General features: G+C 43.5%; 1 protein-coding gene across 1 annotated transcript in view; it reads left to right on the top strand.

Annotated features, from left to right (window-relative positions):
* ZCCHC24 (zinc finger CCHC-type containing 24) overlaps positions 1–27,395 on the top strand; it is a 156,549-nt gene that overhangs the window by 13,149 nt on the left and 116,005 nt on the right. Inside the window, exon 2 of the mRNA XM_032786388.2 lies at positions 19,628–19,828. Within this exon, the coding sequence (XP_032642279.1) occupies positions 19,628–19,828 (201 nt within the window). The remainder of the gene's footprint in view (positions 1–19,627; positions 19,829–27,395) is intronic.

Here is a 27,395-nt window from a genome sequence, read left to right as displayed (position 1 = left end):
ACTTCCTCCCCCAGCACCCCTGATAATTAGTTTCCATTTAATAGGACAGACTTCATCCCTCCAACAGATATGGAAAATAAGCCTAGATTTAAAAAAATCTTTAAAACCAACTTGCAAAGGAGACTGCTTTTTTATTAACATGTAAATTAAGTGTTTGAGAGAAATCATACGGTAAAGGGCTAGCTAACTTGGACTAAAACTATGCAAAAACTGGAGTTACCAAATTACAATTCCAGCCTACAGCTTCGTAAACAGTTCTCTTTCTCTGTGTGTTAATACAACATTTATCTTACTCAAGAACTGGCATTAAACCCCAAACGTATTGTGAAGCTCAGTCTGGCTGGACGATATATTGTTTTCTACCACTGATAGTGACCTGAGGTTTGTCTCTTAAACTTTGGCAGCCGTTGTACAGGTTGCTGTGCCAAGAAGGCATTATTAAATCGAAAGTATATAAACAAAACTGTCTCAGATTTATGGGTTAAATTGAACCGTAGCAAAATGCTTAACCATCAGATAACTGCACAGGGGGTAAATGCCTTCTTTAGTGTGTCTTAAACAGGAATTATTTTTCTTGCATTTAGAGTGTCAGAAGACCCACCAAACAAAAGGAAACCTGATCCTTGTTTTTTTCAGACTATGGGTCAGACTGAGAGAAAATCTCCTGCAGGAAGCAGAGACGTTAACAGAATGTGACCATGGGTATTAAAGTGCATAAATCAGAATATGTCCATCCGCTCCCCATATCGCTTTTTAACCTCACATCTTTGAACAACCTGTCTTGACACCCATAAAACTCTGTGCTTATTTTTAACAGAATAAGGAGGCACTTTTGAATCAAGCTGTTGGCCAGAGGTCTAATATGTTGCAATCCCTCTCCCCGCCATAAAAGGTCAGGAAGATTAGTAGTCTGTAACTTGGGGAGATTCAGCTGCACGCAGTCCAGAGACAGAAGGAATGAAAGCTCCTGTGGGGATGCGTAGCAGTAATTTGCACTGTGAATGGTCTCCCTTGTCCCTAATATAGTGCTCATGTGTTAGAGCGTCTCTTCAGTATAAGTGGGCAGTTGTTTAGCATTCAGAAGATGAAAAGGCTCCCTGCAGAGCTTGGTACAAGAATTAGAAAGCTCCTCCAAGACTGTATGTCTGACCAGTGGACATCTTTATAGTTGTCTTCTCATCCCTTACTCTCACCCTGAGGGCTTTTCCCGAGGTCACTGCTACACTGTAATGGTATTTGGGGCTCAGTGCTGCTCCCACTGACAGCGAAGGGAGCAGGAGCAGGCCTTTAGGTAGCCAGGGAAGCAACCTGGACTTGTGAGTCATTCTGAGTACAACAAAATTTGTCAGAGGAGCCCCATGTAGTTTTGTGGCCTATTAGGCTGTGCATTTCAGTAGGCAGTCTGGGGCTTCTTCTCCCGACCTCCCCAGCCATTCTCTAGCCATTGGCACAGATTTAGGGGAGTTGGGTGATGAAATCTCATGCAACTCTTTGCATGCCTGTTGACAGGATGCACAGAAGTGACCAGTCTTGGGTAGAATTTTTAGCGAGTCTTCGCCAAACCAAGAATATCACTCCCTTTGATTTACAGATGAGGAAACTGAGGCAGAGAGGGATTGGGTGGCTTCCCTAAGGTTGCACAGTGAATTATCAGCAAATATGAGACTAACTTCCATGCCCTTGCTCAGTGCATTAGGCTGTACTTACCCCTCTAGCTCCAAGTCTGTGTCTGAAAGCACCATCCCTCTGGAGAATTCTTACAATTCCTCTCCTCAAGAAAGGCATATCTAATTATACAGTGGTCTAGAATTCCTTTCCCCTCAAGCTGAGAAGCTAAGGGAAGGAACAGCTGTCATAGTTTTGGGTCAGACACTGGTGCACCAGGTTTGATAAAATAAGCATCTGCCAGAATCTGAAGGTAGACAAGGCCTCCTCCTTTCACCCAGTTAAATTCACATCTTTATTCACTTCTGCATTTCAGAATTCTGGAAGAGAGAAACTATGGGAAAGGCTATTGTCACAAGAGGCACAGCTCACTAAAGAGGTTCAGATCCAGATATTTAGGTGCTTCTCTGAATCCAGGCCTGCCAGCTTTCTGAAAGACACCCCTTGGGATCTACAGTTCTTATGCAAAACTGTTTGCCTGAAAAGTACCTAATATGTTATTTAACAAGGATTTTTAATACCAGCAAACCAGCAATACAGCAAAGAGAGCAGTTTACACTTTATTCTCCCTGTCCCTCACCAAAGTAGCTAGAGCAAGATGTAAAGAGTACTCATCCTTCCGTGTGTCAAGGTGAAGGCTCATTTGGGGTTTAGAATTGTTCATTCAGTGACGGTTCCCCTCCCTGACCCGCCCCCTGTATTCATACTATTTAAACTAAATATTAGTTTCAAAAGTTTCTGGAAGTAACAGTCCACCAGTGCATACTTTTTTTTAAAGGGACACCAGCACTTTGTTTTAATGTTGTGTACATCTTGGTTTTGTATGTAGAGCTTGTCAGGGATTAGGAAATGGAAGTCATACCTAGTGATCAGAGCAGAAGTCGGGGCAGATGCCAGAGACAGGAGTCAAAACCAAAGTCAGGAATCAGAGGCCCAGGGTCAGAACTGGAGTCAGAGCTAGGTTACCTGGAGTGTGTAAAAACAAGAGCAGGGCTGGGAACAAACAAGCACAGACACTATCAGAGCCTTAGGGAATGTTTTGAGTAGCCAATGCCTTGTTCCTGCTGCTGGTCTTAAGAGTAGGTCTGCTGATTCCCTCAGCTAATCAGGCAGTTTGTCCAATCAGGTATCTCAGTTGGGGTCCAGCTGTTTTTATTAGAGCACTTGGGCATTAAGCTAGCAAGTAAGTAGGCTAGCTGTGGTTCCTTATTCCTGACAGAGCTTGGTTTCTTTCTCCTTCCATTTTCATACTTATCAAACTGATCATGCAAAGTGTGGGAGGTAGGACAGGCAGTTTAATGGGACAAATTGAATGTTGGTGTAACCTCACAGTTGTTAACAGAGTAAGGCCAGGAATGAAGTTGTCCTTGTCTTATTTTGATAGCTTTGTTTCTGTTGCTTAGATGCACAAGCAACAGTCACATGTAAGTTTAATCATGTTAAGTTATGAAGAGTGCGGGGGTTTTGTGGCCACTGATTCAGGGACAGGAAATCCCTCAATGGTTAATTGACCTGCACAAAATTATTCCAAATAGAATTCCAGCTGAAATTATGTTCATTACATTACAGCCACAGAAAAATGCTATCCTGAAATACACTTGAGAGTAATTGATATAGCCAGAGCCAGCAGCCAAAGAGAAACTGTGAAACTCCTCTAAAATGTCTCCCCTGGCTTTTTTCTCATCACTCCCCCAGTACCATCTGACTGGACAGACTCTTAATATGTCATTACTCAGGTGTTAGTAAGCAGGTCTGGGGTGATAAGCAGCTCTCCTTCTACAGGATAAAGAGTAGTTTCTTTGGGTAGGCAGCCTAGGGTACCTGTGTAAATTCTATATGGCATTAGCCAGAGAGGTGAATTTCTTCTGGATCAAAACTTTAAGGGTCAGTTAATCTAAAATGCGAGTATAGGCTCTAGCAGATAGGGCACCAGACTTGGATGTATGAGAGCTGGATTCTATCCCCGCCACTCTCTGACTTTGTGACCATAGACAAGTCACTTTACCTCTCTCAATTGCTCTTATGTGTAAAAGAGGCTAATGATATTTGCTTTCTTTTCTTTGTAAAGGGATTTGAGACCTACAGTGAAGAGCCACATAAGAGATGGATATTTTTATGGATAATTATTAGTGAATTACCTCACCTCTTGAAATCACAGCACTTCCAGGAGTGGCTCAGTGATTTGGGGTAATTCTTCAAGAATCTGGTCACTCCTTGAAGCCTATTTAGTGAGTCCATCTGCCTGCTCTGTTAATATGTATAGAGTTCTATGGTTTTACCAAGTAATGGAGTAAAATTTGGTGAGTAACTAGAAAGGCTGCTGTCTTGAAGCTCATACTGGAGAGCCAGGTCATGCAATATAATCAGGCCACACAGAGATCATTGCATGATGGAGGCCTAAATCTTCATTCAGGTGCAAACATTCCTGCTGAAGTCAATGGAAGTTGTGTATGCGTATCTGGGGCCAGAATCTGACTAAACCCAAATAAGTGCTTTCAGCTCACGTATTGCCAAATGTTTGTTATTATTTCTGAATGAGAGATCTTTTAAAAAAAAATCTCTATTCTGACACTTTTTTGGCCTTGATAGCTAACATATCCTATTTTATTATTCTAGCCTGTTTGAACTGCTGCAGTTATGGTGATGTCACAATTTCCATTAAAACCTCTATGTTCAGGAGTTTATTACTCAGCTGTAAAAATTCACTCTCCGCTGAAAATTGGCGTAGGAAAATGGAATCATCTCAGCTATTAAGAAATAGCAGGTGCATAAAGTCACAGGTTTGAGGTGCTGTTCCCCATATGCCAGTATTTCCAAAATAGCTCTTATTTTTTTGTTGGTAAAAAGTTATTTTGGCTGTTAGTCCTTGTGAGCAGGTGTTATTAGGTGAAGGTGAGGACGGTTACAACTGGTGAGTTAGTTCAATCCCAAGAGGCCACTTGCATGCACAAATCTTCCCATCAACAAGAAAATCCAAACCAATTTGCTGTGATTTGAGCATCTTTTGGCATTTCATTGCAAGACATGTTAGTATAATCCGTCTAACTTCTGTGACATGTTATTCATCAGTTTATTGGTATTTATCATTTTCAGTGTATTAGAACATGACGAGTGACAGGAAAAAACTTGAAGCTCTTTATTCAGCCAACCACAAGCATCAAATAATCCAAGTGGGATGACTTGCTGCTTGAAATGAAGCATGTGCTTTAGTATCTTGCTGAATCAGGACAAGGATAACATATGACAAGTGTTCTTTTGCTTTTCAATTGTAGTTTATTTTTGTTTATAATGGAACAGGTGGCACATTGGACTATATTTTGTAGGAAAATTAGTTTTGACCCCTCACTACAGCAATTAAGTCAAGCGTGCAAAGAGATTGCCAGTATCGATTATAAAATGGGTTATTTAGTTAGGTGCTACTGGAGTTCCTTATCAGCTTGGACAGCATAAATCAATGGTTTTTAATTTTCACCTCTCAGATTTCAAACTGCCACTTTGCATTTGTAGTCAAATATACCAAGATATGAGTACTCTAATCCCACCCTTCAGAGCATAAGGTGAGCAGTGCAGGAGTCAGGAGGTATTTTACCGCACATATATATCTTAGTGCACTCTGATGGATGAGGGGGGTTCACAGGCAGGGCCACCCAGAGGAGGGGGCAAGCGGGTCAATTTGCCCCAGACCCCACAGGGGTCCCGCAAGCCCTGGCCTGGCGGCGATTCAGGTCTTCGGTGGCATTTCGGTGGCAGGGACCCTTCAGTGCTGCTGAAGATGCAGAGCGACTGAAGGGCCCCCCGCCACCGAAATGCCGCCGAAGATCCGGACCGCCGCTGGGTGAGTACAAGCACCGCAGCTCCCCCGCCTTGCCCTAGGCCCCCTGAATCCTCTGGGTGGCCCTGGTCACAGGATTCTCTGACACAAGGTTTGGCCCACTGCTGGAGGCAGGATGCTGACTTGATGGAGTCACTAGCCCAACGGAATAGGGAAAATCCTATGTTCCCAAGTGCCCCACTTTTTTATTTTGAGGAAACCATTTGAGCATGAGGGAACTGCTTCTCTCCATGCTGCTGAGAAGATATTGGTGCTTCTCTCCAATGTCAGCTGAGGAATCAGCAGTCGTGGTTTTCAATGTAGTTAATGGTGCAGCCTGGGGACAGATGTTTTTACCTTGCAGCAGCATTTCTACAATGCAGTGTCCAGTTTCACTCTTTATCTCTTTCTGTATAATCAGATCATTGCCCTGTAGAAACTGTATTCTCACGGTGTTGCACTGTAATTTCCCTCAGCACTCACATTTTCACTGAAAGATCGTGCTCTCACTCCTTCTCTGCTACCTGGGCTGTCAGAGAGCAGCTCCGATGATCTCTCAGCAGTGCCAGTTCCAAAGGGAGTTTTCTCATGCTCGGTGACCTAACAATATAAATGGAATTGTAGGCAAAGTTATTTGGTCATCTAAGTGCAGTTCTTCATGGACAGTAGTTCACATTACAAAAGCCATCATCCCAACTGGCCCTAATTGGACTCATGCTAGTCTTGGAAGATGATTGAATGTACATGGAGACTGAACTGCAATCTCTTTCCTGGAAATACTCCTCTAGGTCTGATTTAAGAGATATTAGTGGAGAAGGGAAGGGGATGTTTGCACTGCCACTGCCTGTGCTGAACCTGTTCTGCAGAAAAAGTATTTTCTCATCTGTAGAGCCATTAATCTAGAAGCATTCTCAACAGCTACAAAATAAGATACTATTGTTAGAAGATTTTATTTAAGAAAAATTTTATTTAAGAAAAAAAATTTTATTTAAGAAAAAAAATTTTATTTAAGAAAAATATACCAAAGAGAGAGAGAGAGACCCTGGCAATGGGTCACTGATTACAGCATGAGAGGGCAAACTTTGTGGCCCGAGGGCCACATCGGGGTGCAAAACTGTATGGGGGGGCCAGGTAGGGAAGGCTGTGCCTCCCCAAACAGCCTGGCCCCTACCACCTATCTGCCCCCCTATCACTTCCTGCCCCCCGACTGCCCTCCTCAGAACCCCTGACTCATCCAACCTCCCCTGCTCCCTGTCCCCTGACTGCCCTGACCCCTATCCACACTCTTGCCCCCTGACAGGCCCCCCTGAGGCCCCACCCCCTATTCAATCCCCCCTGTTCCCCATCCCCTGCCCCTCCTGAACCTCTGCCCCATCCAACTGCCCCCTGGTCCCTGTCCCCTGGCTGCCCCCCAGGACCCTCTGCCCCATATCCAACCCCCCGGCCCCCTTACCATGCCGCTCAGAGCAGCATGTCTGGAGCCATGCCTCCTGGCCGCAGCCAAACACGCTGCCCTGCATGAGTGCACAGCCCTGCCACCCAGAGTGCTGCCCGTGTGGCTGCAGGGGAGAGGAGACAGCAGGGGAGTGGTCAGGGACTAGCCTCCCATGCTGGGAGCTCAGGGGCTGGGAAGGATGGTCCCATGGGCCGGATGTAGCCCACGGGCCATAGTTTGCCCACCTCTGAATTAGAGAGAATACCTTCACTAGCCTTAGATCTATTTGCTGCTCTTTAAACTGGTCAGTACTTGAGGGAAACACAGTAGTAGTAGACAAGTCTTCTGTTTAGTTGATATGGTTAAGATGTCCAGATTTAAACTTTTCACGACATCCAAAGTTCTATTTCAAGAACTAGTATTGCACCGAACTCATGATTTGAGACGGAACATTCCTTTGGAACTTTGTACGTGTACTAGGAGAGCTAAGCAATATAATAGGTCTAATAAATCCCAGGAGAATGTTTGCTGAGAGTCTGTTCAATAGCCAGAAGACATTGGAAATCTATGGCATCAAATGGCCTAACTGCTGTAGGCTGGCATAGGAATCAGAATGTGCTGGCAAGTCTGGACACTAACAGTTTACATAATCAAACAGTGGGAATATTTAAAGATATGGTCATCCTTCTGGGAAGCCTGATTAGTACCTTCTTGAATTTTGTTCCCAGGCAAGATACTAGATATAAACTTCAGCATCATCAGATTGTTTGTCCACAGAATGGGTTCAACGCAAGCATGCAGCAACAGTGAAAGCTTCCCCAACTCTGTCCTTGTGACTCAACCCTGAGCTGAGCGGATACTTTAGATTTCTATTTACCCATTGTCCCTGCCAGTGAGACTTCTAACAAAGGAGGTCAGTGTGAGAGTTTTGTGACATGATCACTTACACAGTAAGAGCTGGCCTAAACGAGACCAGTCTGACACTACCACCACAGACCAAAGAGACATCTAATGGTAAATCTGCTATTCAAAGTGGACCTGACTAACAGGGGATATGAGACAAAAGGCTTCAAATCTCATAACCAATTCTGAGCTGTTCCACACTGTGGGCCTTTTTTTCTCCTAAACAGTTATGGATGTTTTGTAGCATATCTAGATATTTTGGAAATAATCCTTCAAACCAGCAAAAATAGACAGCTACAGTCACATAGGATCCCGCTTGCCCAGTATTGGCAAGGGAGAGAACCGTTCCCAGTTCCCTGTGTGCTATCCCATCCCAGTTCTGCAATGTGCAGCAAGGACCTAAGTTCACTACTTGCCCTAGTGCAGTGGTGGGCAACCTGCGGCCCACGCCACTTCCCACAGCTCCCATTGGCCAGGAACGGTGGAACTGCGGACTCTGGGAGCTGCAGGTGGCCATGCCTGTGGATGGCCAATGTAAACAAACTGTCTCGTGGCCGGCCAACGGATTACCCACTGCCCTAGTGTCTTCCACTCCTCAGTAAATTGTGCTTTTAAACTTTTACTTATCCGCTCCCAGCAACTCTGGATCATGAAATGGCTGCTGGGGAGCACAATCTGCCTAGTGTGCCAGCACGGCAGCCATGTCAAATGGGGTGAGTCAGCCATAGCCTCAGTGGTCAGCAGAGTTGTATCTCAGAGGTAGCAGTGACAAACACTGCATAGGCTAGCTAAATTTAAGACTATAAGACCTTAAAAAATGGCCATATGGGCTAGACCAACAGTCCATCTAGCCCAGGGGTCTCAAACTCAAATGATCATGAGGGCTAGTTCATTGGCCCAAATGCCGCATCACTGACACCCCGCCCCTCGCTGCCTCCGGCCCTGCCCCCACTCCACCCTTTCCATGAGGCACCGCCTCTTCCCACCCCTTCCCTGACCCCATTCCAACCCCTTCCCTGAAGTCCCCACCCCAACTCCACCCCCAGAAGGTGCATGAGGTGTGGTGGGGGCTCAGGACAGGGAGTTGAGGTTGAGCAGGGGGTTGGGGTGCAGGCAGGGGGCTCAGGGTGCAGAAGGGGTGTGGGATGCGGCAGGGTTGAGGTGTGGGGTGCAGCGGGGGGCTCAGGGCAGGCAGTTGGGGTGCAGGAGGGGCTTGAGGTTCAGGCAGGGGGCTCAGGGCAGGGAGTTGGGGTGCAGAGGGTTGGGGTGCAGGCAGGGGCTCAGAGCAGGGGACTGGGGTGCAGTAGGGGTGTGGGATGCAGCAGAGAGCTCAGGGCAGGGGGTTGAGGTGCAGGCAGGGGGCTCGGGAGGGGACCTATCCTCCATGAACCTATCTAATTCTTTTTTTAACCCAGTTTAGCCTTCACAGCATCCTCTGACAAGGAGTTCCACAGGTTGACTGTGCATTGTATGAAGAAGTGCTTCCTTTTGTTTGTTTTAAACCTGCAGCCTATTAATTTCATTGGGTGACCCCTGGTTCTTGGATTATGTGAAGTAGTGTAATGGGGTGGCACTCACCTCTCATGAGCACCCCCTAGCCAGGCATGCATCTGCTCCTCTCTCAGTCTGTGGTGATCCCTGTTGGTGGTTTCTCAGGCAGTTTCAGTGACTCAGCCCTCCAGCCAAGTCACACACATAGTTTGAGGGCTTTCAACAAAACAAAACCTCTTCTGAGATAAACATTAAAGTCTTGGTCCGCAGTCTTTAAATAGTCCGGGTGCTGGTATTGAGCCATATCTCCTTCCCCCCACCCCTTGGCTTCCTCTCTGGAGGCAAATCCCCTTTCTAGCCCGAGCTCTCCAGCTGAGATGCTAAATAGGTTAGGTCCCCTTCCTGGGTTATATCACTGTTCCATGTTCAGTAAATTGCTGACTCTCTACAGTCCTCTCTCTGGGATTAGGTTCAACTCTCTTCTCAGGGAGTAGTCTATTCCACCTGTGGCTGGTAGTGGGATACTGGCCCACCCACTATTCCAGGTCATGACCCAGGGACCCTATGAATAGCAGCAATGGACCACAGCTTACTTTTCAGCTGCTCACAATGCTGCTATGATTCCCTGGCTACTTTCCTGTTGTCTCAGGAACTTTACCAATGCTTCACCCTTTACTGTAGGGCTGAAGTTTTGTATTCAACCCCAGCAGCCAGCCAAGAGCTCCTTCTTGCTCTCCCAGTCCCTGCCAGGAACTGCTCTGTCTGTGGTCCTGCAGCTCCCTCAGCTACTCACACTCCTCCAGCTCCAGACAGCAACTTCCTGACTCTAGCTCCTTTTATACCGGCCTGCAACCCTCTTACTGGCTAGCCCATTGCAGTCTCCCCGATTGACCATGTCCCATGCAGCCAGTCTGTGCAGCTTGGAGGACTCCTCTACTACTTTTTTCCTGGGACACGTGTGGCAGGACTCTGAAGTCTCTAGCAGAAGGGCCTCTTGGGCCTAGTCTACCCCGTCACAAGGAGTAAATAACACTTATTTTTTTGTCTACATCCTTCATGATTTTATAGAACTCTGTCATATCTGCCTTAGTAATCTCTTTTCCAAGCTGAATAGTCCTAGTCTTTTTAATCTGTTTTATACCATTAATCATTTTTGTTTCCCTTCTCTGTACCTTTTCCATTTCTTATTTCATATCATCTTTTTTGAGATGAGGCAAGCAGTAGTGCATGCAGTATTCAGAATGTGAGCAAAGCATGGATTTATATAGAGGCATTATGATATTTACCATCTTATTATCTCTTTCCTAATGGTTCCAAATGGTTCTGTTAGCTTTTTTGACGGTCGCTGCACATTGAGTAAATGGTTTCAGAGAACTATCCACAATGACTTCAAAGATCTGTTTCTTGACTAGGAACAGTTAATATAGACCCCATCATATATAGTTGGGATTATGTTTTCCAATATGGATTACTTTGCATTTATCAACATTGAATTTCATCTGCCATTTTGTTGCTGAGTCATCTAGTTTTATGAGACCCCTTTGTAACTCTTTGCAGTCATTTTGAGATTTAACTATCTTGAGTAATTTTGTATCATCCGCAAACTTTGCCACCTCACTGTATATTCCTTTTTCCATATGATTTACGAATGTGTTGAACAGCACTGGTCCCAGTACACATCCCAAGGAGACACCACTATTTACCTTTCCTCTCTTCTGAAAACTGACTATTGATTCCTATCCTTTGTTTCCTGTCTTTTAACTAGGTACTGATCCATGAGAGGACCTTCCCTCTGATCTCATGGCTGCTTAGTTTCCTTAAGAGTCCTTTGAGTGGGACCTTGTCAAAGGCTTTCTGAAAGTCCAAGTACACTATATACACTGGATTACCCTTATCCCCATGTTTGTTGACCCCCTAAAAGAATTCTAATAGATTGGAGAGGCATGATTTCCCTTCACAAAAGCTGTGTTGATTCTTTCCTAACAAATCATGTTCATCTTTGCATCTGATAATTTTATTCTTTACTACTGATGATTCTATTCTTTACTGTTTTAACCAATTTGCTGGTACTGGAGTTAGGCTTACCAGATCGCCTCTGGAGCCTTTTAAAAAATGGGATTCACATTAGCTATTCTCCAGTCATCTGGTACAGCAGCTGATTTAAGTGATAAGTTACATACCACAGTTAGTAGATCTGCAATTTCTTATTTGAGTTCATTTTGAACTCTTGGATGAATATCATCTAGTCCTGCTTAATTTATTAGTTTGTTCCAAAACCTCCGCTATTGACACCTCAATCCAGAACTGTTCCTCAGATTTGTCACCTAAAAAGAATGGCTCAGGTGTGAAAAACTCAGCCTCAAAGCCTCATTTAGCTTCTTCACAATAGCCTTGTCTTCCTTGCATGATCCTTTGGCATCTCGATCATCCAGTGGCCTCACTGATTGTTTGGCAGGCTTCCTGCATCTGGTGTACTTAAAATTTTGTTGCTATTAGTTTTTGAGTCTTTTGCTAGTAGTTCTTCAAATTCTTTTTGGCCTGCCTTATTGTACTTTTATACTTGACTTTCCAGAATTTATATTTCTTTCTATTTTCCTCAAGAAGATTTGACTTATAATTTTTAAAGGAAGCCTTTTTACCTTTACTTGCCTCTTTTACTTTGTTATTTAGCCATGGTGACACTTTTTTGGTCATCTTACTTTTTTTTTTTTTTTAATTTAAGGTATATATTAAACTTGAACCTCTATTGTGGTGTTTTTAAAAATTTTCCATGCAGCTTGCAGGCATTTCATTCTTGTAACTGTTTTTTTTTTTTAATGTCTGTTTAACTAGCTTCTTCATTTTTGTATAGTTCCCTGTTCTGTGGTGGGTTTCTTTGTTATTCCCTCTCCCACCAAGGATGTTAAATTTAATTATATTGTGGTCGCTATTACTGAGTGGTTCAGCTATATTTACCTCTTGGACCAGATCCGGTGCTCCACTTAGGACTAAATTGAGAATTGCCTCTCCCCTTGTGGATTCCAGGACTAGGTACTCCAAGAGTCTTTAATGGTGTCTAGAAACTTTTTCTCTGCATCTCGTCCTGAGGTGACATGCTCCCAGTCAATATGGGGATAGTTGAAATCCCTCTTTGTTATTGAGTTTTCTATTTTTATAGCCTCTCTAATCTCTGTGAGCATTTCACAGTCACTAACACCATCCTGATCAGGTGGTTGGTAGTATATTCATACTGCTATGTTCTTATTCAAGCATGGAATTTCTATCCGTAGAGATTCTATGCTACAGTTTGACTCAGTTAAGATTTTTACTGTATTTCATTCTATGCTTTCTTTCATATAAAGTGCATCTTCCCCATTAGCTCCATCTATTCCGTCATTCCTATGTTTTGTATTGTTTTGTATTACCATGTCTCATTGATTATCCTCATTCCACCAGTTTCTGTGATGCCTGTTATATCAATATCATCATTTAATATGAGGCACTCAAGTTCACTCATTGTATTTAGGCTTCTAGCATTTGTAAATAAGCACTTATAAAATTTGTCACTTTTTAGTCATCTGTCTTCATGTTATGTAATTGAATGGAACTCTCTTTCATTGACTTTCTCTTCAGTTCCTACCTGTGCTTTTCTCAACTTCTATTATCTTCTCTTTACTAGCATATAGAGAATCCCTGTTAATAGATCCTCACCTAAGAAATGTCTGCGTCTGAACCGTGTGTTCCTCTGTACCTCTTGGCTTTCTTCCTGCCCTTAGCGTAAAAATTCCTCTATGATTTCTTTAATTTTACATACCAGCAATCTGGTTCTAGTATGGTTGAGGTGGAGTCCATCCTTCCTCTATAGGCTCCCCCTTCTCCAAAAAAGTTCCCCAGTTCCTAATAAACCTAAATCCCTCCTTCCTACACCATCATCTCATCCACACATTGAGATCTGCAGTTCTGCCAATTTAACTGGTCCAGCGTGTGGATCTGGAAGCATTTCCAAGAATGCTACCATGGAGGTCCTGGACTTTAATCTCTTGCCTAGCAGCCTAAATTTGGCCTCCAGGACCTCTCTCCTACCTTTCCCTATATATCATTGGTACCTACCACTGGCTCCTCCCAAGCACTGCAGATAACTCTGAGTACAATTCTTGAGAAATCTGCAGTCTTTGCACCCAGCGGGTAATTGACCATGTGATTCTCCCAGTCATCACAAACCCAGTTATCCATATTTCTAATGATCGAATCCCCCATTACTATTACCTTTTTCTTCCTAATAACTGGAATTCCCTCCCCCAAGGAGGTATCCTCATTGTGAGAGGATACCACGGCATCATCTGGAAGGAGGGTCCCAACTATGGGATCGTTTCCCTTCATTCCAGTTTGATGATGTCCTTCCCAAGACTTGTGTCCTCCTCAGCGGCACAAAGGCTGTCAGACTGGGGGTGGGACCGCACTATGTCCCAGAAAGTCTCATCTTGTACCTCTCTCTCTCCCTTAGCTCCTCCAGTTCAGCTACTCTGGTCTCAAGAGCCCACACTTGGTCTCTGAGGGCCAGGAACTCCTTGCACTGAATGCACACATACGCCACATGGCCACAAGGCAAGTAATCATACATGCTGCAGTTAGGGTTAGGCTGTCCCCCAACTCTGCTGCTGGACTTCTGCCTGTATTATTTTTACTCCTACAAATTTTTTAGGGGGACATGTTTGAGAGTTTTTTTGGGGCGGAAGGAAAGATTGTTTATTGCCTTAATGTTAGGTGTATCCGGTTCTCATGCTTCCTCTCTAAACTCCCTCACAAAAAACTCTTCTGTTTGGTAGCTTCTCTGGTTGCTTAGGACAGTGGTCTCCAAACTTTTTGACCGCGCACCCCTATCAGTCAAAGATTTTTGAGCACACACCCCCTACCGCGCCAAAGCAAAACAAAAAAAACTCTTGGACTCCTGCCCGAACTGCCGAAGCAAAAAAAAAAAAAAAAAAATGCTCCTCCTGCTGCACACCCCAAGGATCCTCTTGCGCGCCCCACTTTGGAGATCACTGGCTTAGGAGCTAGCTTTTTAAACCCCTGTTCTCCCTCAGTAGCCTTGCCCCTGGTTAATGGATCCTACAGGGATAGGGGATCAAAGCTTCATCAAGAAGCCGTCAGCCTTGCTCAGAAGGCTGCTATGCACAGGCACTGCCCCCCAAACAGGCCACACTATATGCTAAAATCAAACAGCGAGCACACAACAAATAAACTTACTTACCTCAAAGGTCCTGAAGTCATTCTTCCCTCACCTGGCAAACTGTCTCGCAAAGTGCCCCAGCTTGCCACTCTTGTTCACTAACTCCGCTGGTCACTTACAAGCTGGCTTTTTAAAGTTAAACAGGGAGCTACTCTGGGGAACTCTGACTGCTGTTGTTTCATCTGCCTGGCTGTTTCAGTCCCCAGGCCTTGACAACAGTAGGTTCCTCTCCCATGACATTTCCCATTGTTACTAGAACTGGCTCAGCTCCACCAACAGATGACGGAGCACTACCAGCACTTTAGCCACTGTGTTGTCCAGATCTGTTCTGAGCAGGACTAGCTGACATCATGGTACAAACACCAGTGCCTTGTCTATGCTAGCATTCCCATCTCTTCGCTCACTGCCTTGAGATCTGAGCTGGTACTAGCACCAAAAGGAAGCTTTAGAGGGAAAGTGCAGCATAGACACTCCGAGCGAAGGGCTTATTTTATTTTTATTATATATAACATAAATTAAATTGTGTTGTTGTGTCATCATGTTCTTATTGCTGCCCTGTCTCCATTTTTAAGTAACTGGAGAAGCAAATTCAGATTTAGTCTTCCTTTTGGCATGGGAATCCTGAAAGAGCAGCATAGGAAGTGGTCTCTGCCAAGCAAGGAGCAACCCCGGTAAGATTTTCAAGGGTATCCAAGTGACATAGTAGCCCAGATCTCATTTTCAAAAGAGACTTTGGCTCTTAACACCTAAATCACTTCGGCATCCTTGAAAATGTTACCCAATATGTCTGTGTGGACTTGAATAAGGAGGCTGGATAGGACTACAGGAGGGATGGGCAAACTTTTTGGCCTGAGGGCCACATCAGGTTTCAGAAATTATATGGAGGACCAGTTACGGGAGGCTGTGCCTTTCCAAACAGCCAGGCATGGCCCGGCCCCTGTCCCCATCTGACCCCCGCTGCCTCTCACCCCATGATGGCCCCCCCATGGCCAGTGCCCCATCCACCTCCCCGTCTGTCCCCTGACCACCCCCAAACCTCCCACCCCCTGCTGTCCCATCCAACCCCCCTCCTTCCTGACTGCCCCCTGGGACCTCTGCCTCATCCAACCACCTCTTTTTTCCCTGACTTCCCCCAGACCTCCCGCCCCTAACTGCCCCCAGCTGCCCCATCCAACCACCTCTTCTCCCTGACTGCCTCCACCCAGGACCCCTGCCTCATCCAACCACCCCTTCTCCCTGACCGCCCCAGGAACCCCCACCCCCATTCAACCCCCCTGTTCCCTGCCCTCTGACTGCCCCCACCCCTATCCACACCCCCGGCCTCTGACCACTCCCCTGCCCTCTATCCAAACCCTTGCTCCGTGCCCCCTTACTGCACTGCCTGGAGCACTAGTGGCTGGCAGTGCTACAGCCGCGCCGTCCAGCTGGAGCCAGCCACGCACCGTGCAGCACAAAGCACAGCGTCAGGCCGGACTCTGCAGCTGTGCTACCCCAAGAGCTTGCAGCCCCGCTGCCTAGAGCACTGCGCCAGCAGCGCAGTGAGCTGAGACTGCGGGGGAGCGGAATAGCAGGGGAGGGGCCGGGGGTAGGCTCCTCGGGCAGAAACTCAGGGACCGGGCAGAACGGTCCTGTGGGCTGGATATGGCCCATGGCCCATAGTTTGCCCACCTGTGGACTACAACCATCGTTCTCACACATGGGGTCACCAAATATACAGAGTTAACTCTGCTTCTTACAGCTGAGGAATGCACTCAGGTAACAGGCACTTTACAAAATAAGTATATGAGATTTCTCTGACCAGTGAAGAAAGCCACACAACCAGACAGAACCAGGACACAAGGGATTTGAAATCTGATTGGATGGTGCATCCACACTCTGAACACAGACAAACTTTTCTCAAATCAGGGACTTAAACTAAGATTTCAAAAGCTTCCTGCAGCTTAGATCCCCATGATTCAACTAAAACAAGTCAAAGCTTTGCAGAGTCATTGAGGGAAAGAGGTAGACAGGTTTTGCCAACTAGCATTTTCATCCTGTCCCAACTAGAAGACACTAATTCCTAACACCAGTTAACCCACATCCCTAATACAGCCTGATAGGGAACTCCTTAATTCGCCACAGCTGGCCCAGCCCTCCTACCCTCACAATCCTTGTAATTAGGACATGCAGCTGTGGTCTCTCCTCTGCTTGGGGAGTGAGAGTTAACCCTCTCCCTGCCAACATTTGATGGATTCTGTACATCTTGGTGCAGCTCAAAGGGAATTTTCCAGTGATAGGTAGTGTTTGGTGATTACAAAGTATGGCGGTCAGTGTTAGACCACTGACTCACTGTGGGACCCAGGGAAAATTGTGTGCTGTCTCAGTGATATTCACTGTTGCAGCAGAGCGTATAATGTGGTGTTAGTGGAGTGGCCAAGTAGGCACCCTCTGCAAGACCTTCATTGGCCTTGAATATGTCAGGAAGGGTAGCGCCTGCCTTCACCAACATAAAACATAGTCATGAGGCTCCAGTAGCTCATGGATGGGGAATGGAAAGTGGCCACCATTGCAATCTACAGGCCCAACCCAGTGCCCATGGGAGTCAAATGAAGAACTCCTCTTGCCAAGAATGGGCATTGGATTGGGTCCTATGAGAAGAAAAAACACCCATGTGCAAATTGTACTGCAGCCTCGTGTCCTGCCCATGTGTTGCAGAGGACTTGCATGCGACCTAACCCAAGGAAGATCTGTGGCTTTCTGAAGTGGGTGGCGAGAGTGGAATTCTCACTCTCCATATGTAAGTTCACTGATCTGTAAAATGGGGATAATATAGATATTTCACAAGGCAACTGAGGAGCTTAATTACTTAATTCACGTGAAAAACATTGAGAGTCCTCAGTCAAAATGTGCTATTAAAAACATTTTGTATTGTTCCAAGTGTGTGTAAGTGAAAGTGGCTACTCAGGAGAGAAGAGCTTCTTGAAGTCTCTTAATTAACAACAATTTGGGTTCCATGGCACTTCTCCTTCCTCTTACCAATTTGTTGCCAAGATTCTCTCATTCCTGTGGAATTCCATAATTCTAGAAAATAAATGCTGATGACTGTTGAAGTATCTTTAGTCACTTGATGACTGAAGCAGTTAGAACCTTTCAGTCACTTGTTGAGATAATTTTCATTTTCAAAATGTGCAGAATTAACCACAAAGACAAAGCTCCCAATTCTTCAGTCACCAAATTTATGCCATGTGCTATTACACTAATGTAGCTCCTCCTGGGTTAAACTGGTGTAAAATGAGGGGAGAATCAGGTCCATCAGCTAAGTATAGATAGCGATCCCCAACTGAGATTAGGGCTCATTGTGTGGGGCATTGTGGAAACACACGGTACAGACTGTGCCACCCCAAAAAGCTTCCAGTGCAATTGGACAAGACAAAGGATGAGAAGGAAACTGAGGCAGAGAGAGTTGCAATGACTTTCCCACAGTCACAGAGCAAGTCACTGGTAAAGTCAGAAACAGAATGCAAGTTATTCTGTCTCCCAATCCAGTGCCCTATCTACTAGACCCTTCATCAGTTGTGTAAGTTGGTCACTTTTGCCTCTGGTGTGGCTAACGGAGATTGCAAAGTGTGACACCACTGGCCTGTTGTTTGCACCTAATTTTCACTTGCATATCCAAAGCCACTGTCCTAGGATGCAATGATAGATTCAAATTATGCAGAGATCCATGTTTGAGTCACCCTTATTCCACTATCCTTTATTATTTGAGCAACACATCAGCTGGACAGAAATCCTGAATAGCTGAGGTTCTGAAAGATTAGTGGATTCATTTTACAAACTCACTAAATCTCAGTTTCTAGCATCTATTTATGTAAAGGATTTTTTAATTCATTTTTTTGGCCCTCATTAAAAGTTTCTGATTGACAGCACTGAAAAAATATAGCCACAGAACAGGTCTGATTCTGGTTGCACATCAGTGTAAATTAGGAGTAACTCCACTGAATCAGTGAAGTTACAATATCAGGGGGTAGCCGTGTTAGTCTGTATCCACAAAAACAAGGAGGAGTCCAGTGGCACTTTAAAGACTAACAGATGTATTTGGGCATAAGCTTTTGTGGGTAAAAAACATGTGCCCAAATACATCTGTTAGTCTTTAAGGTGCCACTAGACTCCTTGTTGTTTTTGACATTACAATAGTGTGAGAGGAGAACCAGGCCTAATAATTACAAGTGCAAATTCCTTACGTTACCCTGGCAAATGTGTCCTACCCATACTTCGGGTAGGAACAACTGTCCATGCTGTGGTCCTGTCTGCAGAACTGCCATGTCGCAAAACCCAGAGAAAAATCTGTTTTTTATATTGTAAAGCTCCTATCAATGAGTTACTTTCTGTTGTGCCCCAGGGTATTAAAGAGAATGAATACTTGTTATCACGTAACTCCTGTGTAGGCGATTATGGGTTTCCTGCTGTTCTGAAGCTTCAGAATGGCAAATTGGGCTTCCTTTAGTTTTGATTTGCCGGTTGAAGAAAGTGGAGATCCCATGCAGGTGAAAGACAACACTGGGTATTTGCTATTTATCAGGAAATGGTTAAATCACAGCCATTTTCCCAGGATCTGTGCACTTCTTATTGTTTGACTTTAAAACTCAGGACACTATGTTTATTGTCTCATCAAACAGCCTGCAAATGAACGTTTACATTTTTATTGGTGTTCTTTTCCTTTCCCTGCTTTCAATATTGTCCATCCAAATAGTTGTGGACACCAAAAAATGTTCCTTTTTGCGGGTCACTCTTCAGCACTTCGCTTGGAAGCTCTAACCACTCCATGACTGTGGTAGGGTATCCAATAAGAAAGCAATCATTGCTTAGTGGCCAGGCTAGGATGAGTGAATTGCAGCGAACTCAGTACTTTCCCCACCAGTGGGATAACCTGATCCATCGTGCCATCTTTAGGCTTACAATCAAGAGGCCTCTGTATTAATGATCCATATATTGCTTTCACAAAGTATGCAGCCCTTCTCCTAATGAAAAGACTCTATTCAAGTTCCTTGCTGCTATTTTTAGCCTGCTTCTGTTCAGCTCACTCTTAGAAGAACCTTTAGCACAATACTATATTTCTTTCTTTCTTCTTTTGCAGGCGCTGAGTAGCAGTCTGTATAAGAGCGCATCTCCCTATGGCTCCCTTAATAACATAGTGGATGGGTTAAGCTCGCTCACTGAGCATTTCTCTGACCTATCCCTCTCCTCGGAAGCCAGAAAACCCAGCAAGAGGCCACCTCCTAACTACCTATGTCACCTCTGTTTTAACAAGGGACACTACATCAAAGATTGTCCACAGGTAAGTGATGTGTGATGGTCTGTAAGAGTTTTCACCACGCCACTTGTCTAACGAGACAATTTCCTGAACTTGACTCACTTTTCTTTTTCAGAGCAGCTTTGCAGAAATGTCTTGACAGTTTACCAGGGCAGGCCAAGTTCTTTTGATCCACCTGTTATCATGGGGCCTGTTACCATGACATTTTACTTGTGTGTCGGCTCCACCTACCCATGGATGCTGGAACTAGGGATGCAGGGGATGTCGCCTCACCCCCTGGCTCGAAGTGGTTTCCATCATATACAGGGTTTGCAGTTCGATTCAATAACTCTCAGCATCCCCACTATACAAATTGTTCCAGCACCTCTGCACCTACCCCAATGCAACCCCCAGCCCAAAAAAACACCTTACTCCAGACAAGTGAGTGGGTAGATTTTGGCAATGGTAAAGGTTGTTACTGTGTAATTTTCCATTTTGAAGATTATGCTAAATTCATTTTAAAGCTGCACATTTCTTAGTTATCTTGGATATAACATTTAATAAAAAAATATAGCAAGTAATGGAAGTACCCAGCACTAAACACTGTAAGGAAAGAGAAAATGCTATATCAGATGAAAACCTTAAGTCATTGTTGCAGGAACCCAAGTTCCAGGCATAGCTAGTGCAAAATGTCCCTTGCCTGGTATATGAGAGGTTTATGCTACTTGACTAGAGTTCATGATGGTTCTTTGCTTAGTAGACTGCTTTTGCAATAGCAAAACTGGTAACGTTATTTCCTTACAGATGTGGGGTACAGTAATGTGCACTAAAACCGTATCCTAATTTGCATTTCTCCTCTGAAGAGCCAAATCCCAGCATGCCAGGTTTTCCCATCTTCTCAGGTTTCAGCTTGGCATTACTAAGGTTTGCTGGTTCCCATAGAAGTAGAGACGGTTCAAACTTTTCCAACAAGCAATCTACTTAGAGTCCTGAGGCAAAAAAATGCTGATGGTGTTCCAAAAATACAGACATGCACATTAGTGGCATCCTCTAGACCACAGTTTTCAACTCCTGGCTTCTTAACATGTTCTCTCAGTAAAATTGACTACAGTCGATGGCAGCTAGGGGTGTCAGACATATAAAAGCCAGAATTGCAGGCAGAAGGAATGTTTGCCAGCTAAGCAAGGTCAGCATGAAATTGAGCTTTAACTGAGTGTGTTCCTGTTGCATTTGGTCACAGAAGTGTGAACCAAAGAGGGGGTTATCTCCATGAAGTTTTAGCTGCATAGCTCCTTCTGATTTTAAGGGAAGTATTAGGACAAAAACGCCCCATGCAGCTCTGCAATTGTATTTCAAAATATTGTACATTGTATTGTTTCAGAATACATCTAATGGAGCTTTGTGTTTAGGAATGAGACAAAAATTATTTAGAAATGTGTTTTAATTTTTAATTCACTCAGTCTACCATGTACTTGCAAAATACATAGAAATGATCATGTGATAACATACGTTGTTCAATACTAGGATAGAAATATACTAACTGTAACTGAATATACCCAGCAGTGGACTCCAATGCAATATTGTGTGAGATAACAGTGGAGTTCTGGGTATGTATGAGAGAAATGCAACAGGTTCCCTAACAATCAATACATATCGGGCAGTGGCTTGTGTAGGTTGTCCCCAGTGAATGTATCAGCAATATCTTGAGTGGAGATTCAGGGTTAGTTAAGGAAATTAATTAAAAAAAGAAAATCAGTTAATGCCAATTAAAGCACAGCATATGCAAAAGTTAAGGTTGCTACAGCAAGGTTTACGTGACTGCGTTGTACACTCTATCCAATTTTTGTACGCATGTTGGCCCAGATCTTCAAAGGTATTTAGGCATCTCACTCCCATTGAAATACTATTGAGGATCTGGGCTATTATGATTTAAGCAATAATATATTAAGCTATCCGTTGAACTAAAACAGGAATGGAGACTACTACCTACCATATGTGCTCTGTGGCTGAATTGTAATATTATATAAACAAATATATATATGTGCTTGTGTGTTTATGAGTATGTGTGTGCTGTATATCAGTGTATACTACTGGGGAGGTAGTATGAAATTAGGTCAGTATTGTGTGCAATATCAAAAATAAACCCTGATTCGGGAAAGCACTTAAACACAAGCACTTTACTGGGGCTCAAGCCTGCAGTTGAGTGCTTTGTTTAATAGTGATGTACTTAAACCTATGCTTAAAGTTAAGTGTGTACTTAAGTGCTTTTTAGACTCAGGATCTTATTTTCAGATGCCTTGATTCTGGAATCGGATCCACATGGGCCCATATGACACCCCACTGACTTTAGTGGGACTCATTGCAAGCTTATAGGTCCAACAGCATGGATCCAGTTGCTGGATCAGGACCCATGTTATAAAATCCCTTCATTTTACCAATCCCTCTAACTGCAACTGATTTTGTTTTTTTAAATTATTAATATACTGTGTAATAGCTGTAGGGTTTGGTGGTTAATTCCTCCGAGTGTCATCAAAAACAGAAGCTATTTTGAATATGGTACAATGATTAAAAATATTACTCCATATTTTAAATTATGTTTTAATTCAGATGGGGGAAAGATAAAATAATCAGACTTGGACAATATGTAGAGCAGTAAATCACATGGCATTTATATGCTCGTTCTTTCTTTCTTATGTAATCGCCTAACAAGAAACAGATTTTGTCATGGAGTTTATTATGAAGTTTTTCCTACATGATAAAAAAAATCACCTAACATCAAAACTTTTTAATCCTCCCTTATTCTCCTTGTTGCAAACATAACAACATACTGTTTGCTTTTCCTGCTGCCATATGAGTTGACGTTATACCATTCTGACAGAAAGGTAAGTACTTATTTCAGATCACACCTTGAGAGGTGACCCAGTCCAGAAGCATAAATCACAACAGGTAAAACCTAATTTTCTAACACCTCAGATACCTAAAGCTTCTTTTCATTTGAAATTCTATCTCAGTGCATTTGTATCAAACCTGAAATATGATGTCATAAAGCTCTGATTTTACAAAGGTTTTTGGGATCCCTAAAGATTGTTGTAAAACCATGGTTAATGTCACTTTTTTGGAGCATGTAGAAATAGGGTAATATACCTTTAAATAGTCTGTGAGCCATCTAGTGGCGCTCAGTGTATTCTGTGTTTTAGAAGCTCCCTGAAACCAGTAAGAGCAGTAGTATGTATGCAGCTAGTCACTGCAGGTTTGTGTATATTTAGTAAACACAATTATTTGGGACCCAACTGTTTCTGTGTGATTTCATCACATTGTAATTGTGCCAAGAGGACAACACTTTCAACTAATCACTTTTTTCTGTATGCTCCTACACTTGCTCTGAACTAATTTTTTTAATCCAAGTAGCCAAAACAGTTAAATTTCCACTCCAGTAAGGCAGGGCCAGCTTTAGGCCAATTCCACCAATTCCCCCGAATCAGGCCCTGTGCCTAAGAGGGCCCTGCGCCCAGTGAGAATCTCTTCCCTGGCTAGAGGCGCCTTTTTAATTTTTACTCCCCTGGCGGCGCTCTGGGTCTTCAGCGACACTTCGGCGGTGGGTCCTTCGCTTGCTCTGGGTCTTCAGCGGCACTTCGGCAGCGGGTCCTTCAGTGCCACCGAAGATCTGGAGCGAGTGAAGGACCCACCGCTGAAGTGCTGCCGAAGACTCAGAGCACCACCCGGTGAGTACAAGCCCTATGTGTTTTTTACATTTTTTTTTTTTTTTTTTAATATATATAGTCATCCCTGCCGGGACCCCGTCGAAACTGTTCCAGTTGGGCCCCGCACTTCCTAAAGCCAGCCCTGCAGTCAGGCATCTACTATTCTTTCAAATGCAAAACTCTCACTGATTTCAACAGGACTTTCAGTCATAAGAATGACTATAGGATTGAGCTAAAAGCATCACACCTCAATTTAATTTGGATCTCTGTAATTCTATCTAACAAAGGCAAACATTCAACATATTTAATTTAATTTAAAATGATAGGTAATGTAAGGAGTGAAATAATACACTTTTTTCTTTGTTCACGCATGGGCATATGCAAACATGTATTAGTTTGTGTAGAAACTTCTTGTCCTTGTCATCAAGGTCCTACACAATTCCACCCTAACCTACCTCTCAGATCTTGTCTCTGACCTCACCCTCTACATCTTCACCAAGACAGGTAATATTCAGTCTTGGAGCAGTAACAGCCATCATATAGATAACACATCATGATTTTCTAGTCAGATATCTCACAGCCCTGCAAGGCTAGAAGTGGGAGACAATACCCACTTTCCAGTAGGAAAGATCCAGAAATACTAGAACTGAAAATCAGTCTGGGGGGATGGGGATGTATAGAAAATCTATTTTAGGTCATTTTTAGAAGGTTTTATTGCTTCCTGTGTGGTGTTAGTTGTAGTCTCAATAATTTTTTTTTTAAATCTACAATATTTGTAAAATGGCATTGCTCCCCAGAGATACATGTGGCCTATACAAAACACATGATGGCATGTTGTGATATAAATACCTTATTGGCATCCATTTGGGATAACCTGGGTAACTCACTCACTGCTTCACCACTGTTGATTTATGCAGCCACCCCAAACTCAAGACAATGAAACCGTAAAATCTCTTTACCACATCACACTATCATGTATTAAATGTAGGGGTTTTGTATGTACTTTTACACACTTACACACACACGCAAAAGCATGCTATCCCAACTTCCAGGAAGTCACAAAATACTTGGGCTTCTGGATTGTTTTAATTCCTTGGTAGGAGAGGAATGAGTGGATGCAGATTCAGGATCGTCTTTCCTAGGCTATATTTATAAAATGCATAGTTCCCTTTATTGCTTTGAGCAAGGGTGGATTAACAGCAAAGGCGGCAACAAAGCTAACAGAGATACAGTCCAATCTCAGGGCTCCAGCAAAACAGGTCTGTGTTCAAAACTTCCAGCCAAACCCCTTTTCTGTCTGCTGCTTCTGCCAAGCACTGATTCCAGCTGCTAGGTCTCTGTGTTCCATCTCTACCCAAATGCCTGCAAGTCCTTTTTGTAAGGATACATCCATGGTCTGTCAGTCAAACATCATCCCACATTTATGGCCTCAGCCATGTGGTTTTGAATGCTGGCCAAAGAGTTCTTCTGACCCCTTAGTCACCTCATTTGCAAGCTGTCTAGAATGGTCTTGTCAACAAAGAGGGAACCATTTGAACTCGTTTGAACTGGAAAGGAACTCGTATCATGGAGACACTACATAAGAGACCCTGGAAAATATAGGTGGTGGTCTTAATTCCGTACTCAGGTACCGTAAACACTGAATCATTAATCCCACTCAAGGAGAGTTGGAAGATATATAAACTTGTGTTTGAATATCTTCTACCACTTTGTCTATATTTTTGTGAATATATATGTACGTATACATAGATGATAGGTATATAAATGCAGAGGTGTATATTTATGTAAATATATACACACATGTACCAGTATAGACACAGGCGTAGTGGATAATGACACTTGCCTTCCTTTGCAAAGCATTTTGAGATCTATGGATGAAAATCAGTATATCGGCCTGATTCAAAGTCATTGCAACTAATAACAGGAGTATTTCCATGGGTTTTGAATCAGACCCTATACAAGCGATATACATATTCAGGTCAATGAGAGTGACACTCAGTATATCTGGATTGAGATGCCTAATTTCAGCCACTCAGGTTTAAATATTTTTTCTGTATGGACTGACCCAGATATAGATCACATCATTTGTAAACTGAGCTTAATCCCATGTTCTCAGTCCATTACTTAGTCCACAAGCCCATGCTGCCTCATGCTATTGAGCTGTCTCTCCTTGTGATCAGAGATCATGCTGGCTGCTCTACAGCAGAGTTGAGTGAGGAGGCAGCCCTCTGGTTGGGAGCTTGTAGTGACCCTAGGACCGTAAGTCGTAACCTAAGTGGTACTGCTCCCTACAACAGTCAACTGATCTGGAGCATGCCAAGATTCAAAGGACGTGTGGCTTTTGTTTTTTAACAGACACTGACGGGCAGCCCTGGCTAGCTGTGATGGGGATGGTGAAGAATCTAATCTTTACAAAAAAGTGACAGGCTTTCAACCTAAGTAATTCTTAAGCTCTTCATAAAAAGAAGAGAAACGTACTTTTGTTTTTAAGTGAAAGATGAGATCCTCCTTTACCTTTATAGTTCCCCAGAATCAGGTCAGGAGGTCAGAGACTGTGTGAGACCTTAAAACCAGCTCTAGGTCATGGAAACATCAGCTAATTTAAGGCTACAATCACCCACACATACCCTGAAGAAATCCTAAACAATTACATGGAGTCAAAGAATCACAGATTTTTAAGGCCAGAGGGAACCATCATGATCACCTAGTCTGACCTCCTGCACACTGCAGGCCACAAAACCTGACCCACCCATTCCAGTAATAGACTCCTAACCTCTGGCCAAGTTACTGATGTACATGTTGGCAATGCACGGGGGTATTTTTAGGGATGATCATAGAAGGATCTCCTTTTGACTTGGTAATATATGTGTGGCTTACAAACAAATGCACACGTTCTTTCTGGCAAATCAGGGAGTGCAGCTCTGGGACTGTTATTCAGTCACGGGATTTGGGGATCAAGTACATTATCCCCACGATTCTGCTAATCCTCAAATGCAGAGCAAGGGCTTTCAAAGCTAGCTGGCATAACTCTCCCATCTTCTTGGGTTGGAGACCATATGTGTGGGCATTTGTTGTTACATAGGTCTGGATTTCACAAACTGCAGTCCCCAGAATTTGAGAATCACGTAGGATCTGGATCATGCAAGCTCTAGTTAGAAACAAATAGCATTTGAACCACCAGCCCACGTAGTATTTTACTTACATTGGGTAAGTGGACATTTTGTGATATGCGTTCTACAGGAAGATAACAGTCCAAATTCAACTGGTATAACACCACTGACTTCTTTAAGACCAGGGATGATTTTGGTCCAGTACGTCTCTATCCAGAAATGAGAGTGCTCTTCACCTGTACTTTATGGGAGTATATTAGCATTCTGGCAGAAATTAAAAAATATTCTCCAGATCTGATTCTCTCTTCCACACAAGTCTCTGCTAACAAGCCTCTTTATCTTTCTGAGACTTACATATGAAAAGCTGGGATATTTAAATGTCATACACGTGTTTGTATATAACAAATATCTGGTTTGTAACATAAAAAAAGTAGCCCCGTTTTACATCATATAATATATGAGAGAGACAAGGTAGATGAAGTAATATCTTTCATTGGACCAACTTAATGATAGAAATAAACTTTTGTGCTTCACAGAGCACTTCTTCAGATCTGGGAAAGGTAAAAGAGAGCTCTGTGAAGCTCAAAAGCTTGTCTCTTCAACGAACAGACATTGGTCCAATAAAAGATATTATCTCACCCACCTGGTCTCTTTCATATCCAGGGATCAAAATGGCTCCAAAACGATGCAAACAACATATATGGTAAGAAAACATAGCATACACTTTTAATAACGTGAATTAACTTGTTTTAGTTGTATATGTTATGGGCCAGATTCCCAGCGTGTCTAAATCATTGTAGC

This window comes from Chelonoidis abingdonii, chromosome 15 (genome assembly GCF_003597395.2).
Source record: "Chelonoidis abingdonii isolate Lonesome George chromosome 15, CheloAbing_2.0, whole genome shotgun sequence".
NCBI classification, from domain to species: Eukaryota; Metazoa; Chordata; order Testudines; family Testudinidae; genus Chelonoidis; species Chelonoidis abingdonii.
This window is presented reverse-complemented; position numbering and strand designations above follow the sequence as displayed.